Source organism: Ovis canadensis, chromosome 26, assembly GCF_042477335.2.
Source record: "Ovis canadensis isolate MfBH-ARS-UI-01 breed Bighorn chromosome 26, ARS-UI_OviCan_v2, whole genome shotgun sequence".
Taxonomy (NCBI): domain Eukaryota; kingdom Metazoa; phylum Chordata; class Mammalia; order Artiodactyla; family Bovidae; genus Ovis; species Ovis canadensis.
The window spans coordinates 23,131,847-23,141,827 of record NC_091270.1 but is presented as its reverse complement, the minus strand read 5'-3'; the positions used below and the strand labels follow the sequence as shown (position 1 = coordinate 23,141,827).

The 9,981-nt window shown below is 41.0% G+C and overlaps 1 protein-coding gene across 1 annotated transcript; it reads left to right on the top strand.

The window, feature by feature from the left end:
* The first annotated feature begins 621 nt into the window (after positions 1-621).
* On the top strand, positions 622-8,831 carry SPATA4 (spermatogenesis associated 4). Its single transcript, XM_069573119.1, has 8 exons — positions 622-839; positions 2,293-2,422; positions 2,791-2,909; positions 3,020-3,240; positions 5,342-5,458; positions 5,612-5,732; positions 7,515-7,534; positions 8,716-8,831. The coding sequence occupies exons 1-8, from the start codon at positions 622-624 to the stop codon at positions 8,829-8,831; spliced, it is 1,062 nt and encodes a 353-aa protein (XP_069429220.1).
* The last annotated feature ends 1,150 nt before the right edge of the window (positions 8,832-9,981 follow it).

Sequence of the window (9,981 nt, the reverse complement as noted above, 5' to 3'; positions counted from 1 at the left end):
GCTCAGGGCCTAGTAGGGATTCAATAAATACTTGTCCAGTGAATGAATGAATCACACACACTGAGACATCCTTGTGAAGTGTGATGATCTAATTTACAAGTTACCTTCAAATATTATGCAATTTTTATGAACACAATGTAATAATTAAGGAAATAGGTACATTAAATTTTGTAGACATTAAGCATCTATTCATCTTAATTTTGAAGATTTTTTTCAATTGGCAGTTTGCAACAAAATCTCTATTGTTTCCATTTTCCAAACAAAAACAGTCTTTGTCTTCTGAAACGTCCTCAATCTCCTCAAAATGCTTGACTACAGAAACCACAACATTCAAAATGTCAGTTTCTAAGGGAAAGCCGGATGGGAGTCAGAGTGTTCTAAATCGGTTACTTCTTAAACGGTAAAACGGAGACTGAAAGCTCCGCCCAAAGTTTAAGCTCCTGGAACCGAGTCCTTTCCCAGTGGCACCAGGGATGCGCGTCCACCAACCGAGGGCGGCAGGACCCCAAGCTGGAGGACCCGTGAGGCGGGGCGTTCGCGCTGAGGCCCCGCCCACACTAGGCCCCGCCCCAGCCGAGGCCCCGCCCCTACCGGTGCTGCCATAGAAACCCAGAAAGCGCCATGGCTGCCGCCGGCCCTGGAGAAGGGCTTTTGACACAGCCGGCGGCAGCCCGCCCTAAGTCACGGTCAATTTTGCCATGTCAAGCAGCTCCCAATGGAGAGAAGCCTAAGAAGTGTCTGGTCTATCCTCATCCCCCAAAGAGCTCCCGCTTGTCTCGGTCGGTTCTGCGCTGGCTCCAGAGCCTCGACCTCACCTTCTTCCCCAGGAACATCAGCAGGTGCTGAAGCAGGTCCGGCCCCCGGATGCCTAGCAGGCGCTGAGGGCCCAGCAGAGCAGGCCCAGGATCCGCGCAGGGGCTCTTTCCAGGGACTGCCCCCGCCCCCGCCCACTCACCACACACACACACACACACACACACACACACACACACACACACACACACACTCCCACTGACATACACACATACTTTCATATACACACACTCACATACACATACATTCGTATACACACACACACTCTCACATACACACTCACTCACACACTCCTTGCTCTCTTAGGGAGATGACCTAAAAAAATAGGATGGAGCATTTCAATCAGTCAATCATTACTTAAGCCAATAGAGAATACTTTGGTAACTAAAAAAAAAAAAAAATTCCAGGCTCTTTCTTCAGGGACATTGGACATTTATATTAGTGAGGATCAGTTTACTTTCTGTTAGATACTGCATCTAGTTTGAGAGTTATCAGGGACTGAAAAAAGTTGCTAAGTGCAGCTGTTGTTCAGTCCCTAAGTCGTGTCTGACTCTTTGCCACCCCATGGGGTGCAGTGTTCCAGGCTTCTCTGTCCTTCTCTATCTCCTGGAGTTTGCTCAAACTCATGCCCACTGATTGGTTATGTTATCCAATTACCTCATCCTCTGTTGTCCTCTTCTCCTCTTGCCCTTAATTTTTCCCAGCATCAAGGTCTTTTCCAGTGAGTTGGCTCTTTGCATCAGATGGCCAAAGAAATGGAGCTTCATCTTCAGCATCAGTCCTTCCAATGAATATTCAGAGTTGATTTCTTTTAGGATGGACTGGTTTGATCTCCTTGCAGTCAGTCCAATGGACTCTCAAGAGTCCTCTCCAGCACCGCAGTTCGAAGCATCAATTTTTTTGGTGCTGAGTCTTCTTTATGGTCCAGCTCTCACAGCTGTACATGACTACTGGGAAAAACATGGCTTTGACTCAACAGACCTTTGTCACAATAAGCTCTCTGCTTTTTAACAAAGAATGCTATCTACGTTTGTCACAGCTTTCCTTTCAAGAAGCAAGCATCTTTTAATTTCACTTGCTGAACATAACTGGTAGTTAATATTTTTTCTGGGAATGCAAACTAAATTCCAGAAAAATAATGACTTTGTAGGCAATGACTCTGGCTTATTAATTTCAGTTTTCCTTAAGAAAGATGCCTGAACTTTTCAGTGGATACAGGTATCACATGGGGATCTTGTTAAAATGCATATTCAATACAAAATAATGGTTTTGGCTTCATAAAAGGAACGCCACGGGCTTTGGTGTATCTACTCTTACCCAAATGCTATCCCATAGCAGGCTTCCTTAGAGTAGTGATCCAAGAATGCTCCATAAGTTAGCTGCTGTCAGTATAGAATATTTAAGTGGTGTTAATTAACCATAAATACAAATTGTATAAATAACTGCACTTAATTTCATTTCCTTATTGCTATGGAACAGAGATTTTTCAAATGGCTTCCTGATAGCAGAAATATTCACTACATATTACCCCTGGGACCTTAAGCTGTCATCCTTTAAAAATGGAACTTCTTTAAAAGTCAAGTTGGATAACTGGGCACAGTTGGAAAAGGTAAATTAGCAATCACTGACACTTTTAACTGTTGAGAAGTTTGTTTGAAGAGGTGTATTCCTGAGATCTTGGATTTCTCTGTATATGTGTGTGTGGTCATGTGCTGGGTTGGCAGCTTGTTTCCTTGTATTGAAAAGGTTACTAAGGTTTATGTCATGAGTCACCTATGAAACTTGGCATACTCATTTCAAATTGGAGTGTGATATAAGAGTTGATTGTCTTGCTGAGTAATAATATCTTTTAATAATTATCACATTAAACCTCAAACTATTAGTTGAGGATTACAGGGAGACTAGAGTGAATTCACAGTAATTGGAGACATTTATAGAACTTCTTATGATGAAAGTATTCTCTTTCTACTATTAAAGTTCCTGGCAAGAAAAAAACTTAAATTACCTAAAGAACTAATCCATGGAACAATTCACTGTAAAGCCGGAGTACCTGAAATACTGATACAGGAGGTGTACACCTTGTTAACACATCAAGAGTGAGTTATCTGGAATTTTCTAGTAATATAATTTAATATGAAACTTTTGGTAATATAAATCTTATTACTAAAATGGCATTTGTCAACAATATTTTATTTTATTTTTTCAGAATTAAAAGTATCCAGGATGACCTCGTGAATTTCACAGACTACAGTTACCAGATGCAGTTGCCCCTGGTCCCTAGGTCGACAGCTTCAAAGTCTATTAAAGATAACATTAGGCTATCAGAACTAATAGGCAATCCCAACAAACTTAACAATGAACTTAAAGTAGAGTTCCTCTTCCTTTTACAAATGTTGCAAAGGAAATTGAGCAGAAAACTGAATCCAAGTAAGTTTTCCTTGGAAATAGTCAACTGGGTTCTTCCAAGCTTAACGAGGCTCTACTTGAACACAAGTGAAAGAAAAGCCTGCCGCTGTACCCGATTCATGGACTGTTGTAATTTCATCTGCTTCGACTTTTATTAATTCAGTCATATATGCATTCATATCTATCATATTATTTTGTGCTTTTAATGTGTTCTATTTCTTGTTTTTTGTCTTACCTATTTTTTTCTTCTTTAGGACTGAACTTTTTTCCAAAGACCCCGCTACTAATTTGGAAAATTACAAATTTCTACTCTTTCTAGTGCTACCATAGAAATTTTAACATACATATTTATCTTAGTCTAAATGTAATATATTTATTCTCTTCCTCAAACTGTAAGGACCTTAGAACACTACCCACTCCCTGCCAGCCCCCGTCCCACTTAAGTTCTCTTTTTTTTTAAGTTGATGCTAGTTCTCCCTTTTATTTTTATTTTATTTATTTACGGCCACACCGCACAGACACGCAGGATCTTAATTCCTCCACCCGGATTGAATCCGTGCTCCTTGTAATAGAAGGGCAGATTTTTAACCACTGGACTGGCAGGGAAGTCCCCCCACTTAAGTTCTTTTGTTGTTCAGCATTTGTCAAGTTATTTTTTTAACACCACAAAATCAAGCATCATTTTTTGTCCCTAATATTTGCTTACATTTAATTTATCTATTACTTCTATTTATTGGATCTGGTAGGAATTTCTGGAACGAAACACATCCATTCCATTTAATCTTCAATTTAAAAGTTCATTTTAGTGCAAAACTGACCTGCATCCCTGTTTGCTTTGGAACACAATTTCTCTTTAGCCATGGACACCTCAACCCTTCAGATTATTGAACAGAATTCTTTTATCATCTGTGTTGATTTCTGAGACTGCTGATTTTAAGCGGCCAAAGTGATTGTAACAGTTTTGTGCAATATTACTGTCCAGAGTGGTATTTAGCGCACATAGGGCACAGCTGATGAGTAGAAATGACCTCACACACATCTTCTAGCCTCCGTGAGGGTGAGCTAAGAAGAGTAAGTGGTCTTTGGAAGCACAGTGAAACTGATGCCCAAGTGCTGCAGTTGATAGAATTAGTAAGAAACAAAAACATGGAAAATAATTTTGTCACCATTTTTATAGTATAAAAATAATTGCAAAATGAAAGATACTGTATGATTTTATTTATATGAAATATACAAACATGTAAAGCTAACCTATGATGATAGAGGTCAAGATTTCTTTTTAGAGTTCTGGAACTTCCCTGGTGGCTCAGTGGTAAAGAATCTGCCTGCCAACAAGGGTTCGATCCCTGGGTCAGGAAGCACATTGGGTCAGGAAGATGCCCTGGAGAAGTAAATGGCCACCCACCCCAGTATTCTTGCCTAAGAAATCCCACGGACAGACGAGCCTGGCAGGTTATAGTCCATGGGGTCACAAAGGGTCAGACATGACTTAGTAACTAAACAACAACAGAGAGATATGAGGGGGTTTGGGGTTGCTGGTACGACACTGTTTCTGAATCAAGGTGATGGCAACCCAGGTATATATTCACTCCGAAAATTCATCAAACTGTAACAATACAATTTGTTCATTTTTCTGTATGTATATTATTATTATTACATAAAAGCTTATCAAAAGACTAATAGGAACACAGGGATACTGCCTTTAAAGTACCTTTTTTGAAGCAACTCTCCCATGCATCAGAGATATGAACCATGGTAGAGAGGGCTATTAACCTATGTAATTCACACCACTCTCAGGAATATGATACAAAAGTGAAAGTGAAGTCACTCAGTTGTGTCTGACTCTCTGCAACCCCACTGGACTGTAGCCTGCCAGGCTCCTCCATCCATGGGATTTTTCATGCAAGAATACTGGGGTGAGTGGCCATTTCCTTCACCAGGCGATTTTCCCGACGCAGGGATCGAATCCGGGTCACCTGTATTGCAGGCAGACTCTTTACCGTTTGAGCTACCAGGGAATCCCTGATGTCTAAATAATCGGCTTAAATGAAATTGTAGTGTCGTATTTTGACAATAGTCATAATGAACTTTTAAGAAAAAATGTTGTGTTTTTATTTTATAGAATGGTTTGCAGTCAAACCAACAGTGGGAGAATCTACTCTCGATCACCATCCTGCCAAAGCCTCTGGGAACAAAAGCAATTCAGTCATTTCAAAGGCAAAAGCCGCTCCTGTGTGTTGTAAGTTTTTTAAAAGTTTTTTTTTTTTTTTTACTTGTTAAAATTGATGTTTTTCTTTTATTTTGTTCATTTAAATTTTTTAAAATAGTAAAAATGCTGGTCTAGGCATTCAGTCTAGAACTGTGCAGGTTGATGTGCTGTGTTTTTCTGTAGGTGCTGCGAGCATGAGTGCATTGAGGGCTAAGAACCAGTCCAAACGAGGGGAACCCCCAAGCCAGGGTGCCCCCACTTTCTTCTATATGAGCCATCCCAATACTGATTTCTGCTTAAAAAAGTGAGTCTGAAACAGGGGAAGTACATTGGCAGAGCTCAAAACTTAGTTCTCTAGCAGCTGGATGATGAATCAGTCCTAAGCCAGACATAGACAACCTGCACACCTGGACTTTCCAATCACTTGTTTTACAAAAAGCCGCACGTTTAAGTCCTGTGAATTCAGAAAGCACTGTATACCACAGCAAACTATAGCCAAACCACGGGCTAAAGTCAGTCTCTGCCTGACAATTCTGTATAGCCTGCAAATGAAGCATGGCTTTTACATCTTCAAATGGTAGGAAACATATCAAAAGAAAAACGGTATCTCCTGACACAAGAAAATGCGATGGAATTCCAGTTTCCATGTTGCTAAGTAAAGCTGTACTGGGACACAGCCATGCCTGTGCCTTTGTGCCTTGTCTGTGGCTGCTTCTCATCTAGAGCAGCAGGCCTGGTACTGGCCACAGAGACTGTCTGGCCTACAACGTAGGATCCCAGACTTAGCAAATAAAAAGATGAGGGCAATATAACCAATACTTTTTAAGACATGTTGAGGACAGTTGCTAAAAAAATATATTCACTATGTATCAGAAATTCAAATTTAACAGTGTCCCATTTTTATCTGAAAACCCTACTCAAAGCTTGAAATACAATATTTACTGTCATGCCCTTGATGGAAACTATCCTGTGGGCTCTCTATAGAGCAGACTGCTTAAAGTGTGAAGAGGGATTTCTTGGGCAAGATGGGGTGGAAGTTATTTGCTTATATAAGCTCTGGGAAAGCAATGTCAACAGATTTTTTTTTTCTTTTTTTTAAATGACTTCTTAGAACCTTTCATATGCTAACACGCATTATGAATATTAAAAGGGAGAGGTGTAGAAAGAAGTGTTTTTCAAACTCTGTCTGATCACATGGGACTTCCCTGGTGGCTCAGCAGTAAAGAATCTGCCTGCAATGCAGGAGATGTGGGTCCGATCATCCCTGAGTCCGGAAGATCCCCTGGAGAAGGAAATGGCAACCCACTCCAGTATCCTTGCCGGGAAAATCTCATGGACAGAGGAGCCTGGTGGGCTGCATTCCAGGGGGTCACAAAGAGTTGGGCACGACTAAGCGACTTCACTTTCACTTTCCACTTTCAGGCATTGGAGAAGGAAATGGCAACCCACTCCAGTATTCTTGTCTGGAGAATCCCAGGGACAGGGGAGCCTGGTGGGCTGCCGTCCATGGGGTTGCACAGAGTTGGACAGGGCTGAAGCGACTTAGCAGCAGCAGCAGCAGCGGAGCAACTAACACGGCTTGGTAGAACAACGGTTCCCAGAGCATACTTTTTAACATTGAGACCTTAGGCCAGCCAGTGCCTCAAAATACATCACCAGGGACTCTAACAGAAGTCAATTCCAATACTTCTATGAGGAAAAAAAGAGCAGTTCATAGTTTCACCTTTAGATTCTGAGAACACGTCCTCCCCTTCAGCCTGCCTCAGGCTCCTTCCATCAGGGCTGTTTGCAGTAAACGTTCCAGCAGGGCGGGAGCTGGAACCCCGCGGGCTGGGGTGGGGAGGAGTGTGGTGGGCAGGGAGGAGACTGCAGTGGCCCCTCTCTGTTCACCTGCCTGCCTCTGCCCCTGTAATAGGGCTCAAAGGGCCTGACTGGGGATGAGAAAGCAAAGGTGGGAGTGAGCCAAAGCAAGGCTTTCTGCCTGTATAACAAACAGATGTCAGGTGCCATGCTTAAAAAAAAAAAAAAGTTGCCCACTGATATCTGAGTTGCTAAAGAATATTCTTCATTTCTGTTGTCTTTTCAGGAAACTTTCAAGAGTCACAGGTGAGTTTTTCAAAAAACTGTATGCTATCGTTATTTCAGACTGGGACTCCTAGCAGCATGGCCTCTTGCTGTTGGGTGTTTAATAATGGACCAACTCCTATAAATAACTCGTCCCCCTTCTTGCGCTCTCATGAGGCCCGATTCCCCTCCGTTTCCGTGGCCTTGTCTCCTGCTTTTCAACATGGCCGACGGGGGCCCTCACGGGGCGGGCAGAGCAGGGTGGGAAGACGCGAGCTTTTCTCTTTCTCCTTCTCTCCAGCCTGTTGTAGATCCTGGGACTCTCTCAACCGAGGCACAACAGGAATTAATACATGGTGTGGGTTTGACTTTGGTAATTATATGGATGAGAGCCCCTTCTCCTGGGCTTTACGTCATTTCTCCCCACATTTGTGAGATGGATGCCATTTTAGTCATTTCTGATAAGAGCAGAGTGATTAGTTTGGATAAGCTAACAGAACTTGGAAGTTAACAAGAGGAGCAGCAACAACTCTCGACTGAAGGAATTTAAACCTATTTTACCACCTACGATGGCACTTGGCACTGAATGGTACTGAAATCACAGGCTGTTCATCTGAAAAGTTTCTCTTAATATATTGATGGGGTGGTAAAAATTAATTATAAGAAAGGTGTTTTTTTTTTTTTTTTTAAACACTGAAGTTCCTTTGTTTACCTAAATCTAGCATCAACCACAACAATGGGCCAAGGAAATGCAGGTCTCTCAGTTAATCTCTGGCCCATCCTATTCAAACCAAGTCAGCTGAAGAGTCTGAGTGGCCAGCTTGGATGCCTTAGCACAGAATTCTAGAAACCTAATTCTGAATTCTGTGTTTGCAAATCTAAGCACTATTAAAATCACTATTAAAATCACTTGCCTCACCTGCTTTCTGAAGCAACATTTAAAAATAGTAGTCATATTCAGTATCAGATGCACCCAATAAGCCCTGGGTATTTTTAGGCTCTGCAGATGACTTCTGGAGGCGCTGGTATTCCGGTTTTGTATTTCCAACTACTATAATGCATGCTGTAACTGTTCTGTTTACTTGAGATTTTAGACTAACTTGTGCCCAGCCTCTTGCTAATTATTCTGTGTATGGTTGATACATTAGAAACATTGATGGTTATGTACATATTTAATAACCACAGTGGATCTCAATTTTATTTAAATATCCCACCAAATACAGGTAATAGTGTCAGTCTACCTAAAGAAATTGAGGTGAAGCAAACTGGAACACATTCTTTTGACTCAATGAAGCCTACCATAAATGTGGAAAAGGAACCCGAAGAAGCACCTATCTAACGGCTTTGAAGAAGTGATTTTACCACCTCTTGCCAGCCTAATAGGATACAATCATCTACACTTGGATATATTTCAATAATAAGTAAATTAAAGTGTGTCCTATCCATAGTTGGGCTGAAGAACATATTTTTTTTTAAAATTCAACAATCATTTATTCAACACCTGTGCCTGCCTGGTACTGTTGAAAACACAAAATCGGTTTATTAGTATGCATGTTTATGCTTAGTCCCTCAGTCATATCTGACTCTTTGCAACCCCATAGACTGTAGCCTGCCAGGCCCCTCTGTCCACGGGATTTCTCCAGGCAAGAATACTGGAGTGGGTTGCCATTTCCTCCTCCTGGGAATCTTCCTGATCCAGCGATTAAACCCACATCTCCTGTGCTCCTGGATTGGCAGGAAGATTCTTGACCAAGAAGCCACCTGGGAAGCCCCTTCATTAATCCACAATGAGCAAAAGTAAGTTTAAAGGTACAGTTAAAACATGATTCACCCTGACGACTAAGAATTCTTTCTCATAACTTTTGTAGGTAATGTGAATATACTTTGTAATGTTTTCCTCACTAGCAAAGAGTTACACTACTAGTTTGCCTGATATCATTTATTTACATGTCATGCTCATCAATACAATTTTTTTCTGAATATTACTATTACACATTGGTCCATTGAAAATCTTGCCCACCTCTAGAAACAGCTTTACTTAAGCTATGAATTAAAAAAAAATACGTATCTTTCCTGTTGATTCTAGAAGGAAAATCATGTTTCACTTGGAACTTCATTCTGGTGTTTAGCAAACCATTTAGTTTGACTGAAAAATCCTTCCTGCTTGCTGCCAAGCCCCATATTTTTATCAAAGGGAAAACAAAAGCAGCCAGATATTCTGATTATACTTCCTATATTCTTGGTAATCTTAAATTCATTATTTGGAAAATTTTCATTAAGTGGAATTATTCATGTTTTTATGCTATCTCATTAATAGTGTCACTTGACTTCCAAGATGAGTATTACTAAGGCTGAATCTCATGATATGTTTGTCAGTTTCCAACAAAACTCTATTTGTTTTTCTGCATTTTTGAAGGCTTAGACAGCTGCATAAGAATTTCGACATCCAGAGACTTCCTTAGTTAACTTTATCTTTCTGAACAGATAAT

Coding starts and splice junctions, on each gene's coding strand:
- SPATA4 (XM_069573119.1), top strand. CDS start 622: ATGGCTGCCGCCGGCCCTGGAGAAGGGCTTTTGACACAGCCGGCGGCA. Junction 2,910..3,019: donor ACCTTGTTAACACATCAAGA/GTGAGTTATCTG, acceptor TTATTTTTTCAG/AATTAAAAGTATCCAGGATG. Junction 7,535..8,715: donor GAAACTTTCAAGAGTCACAG/GTGAGTTTTTCA, acceptor CACCAAATACAG/GTAATAGTGTCAGTCTACCT.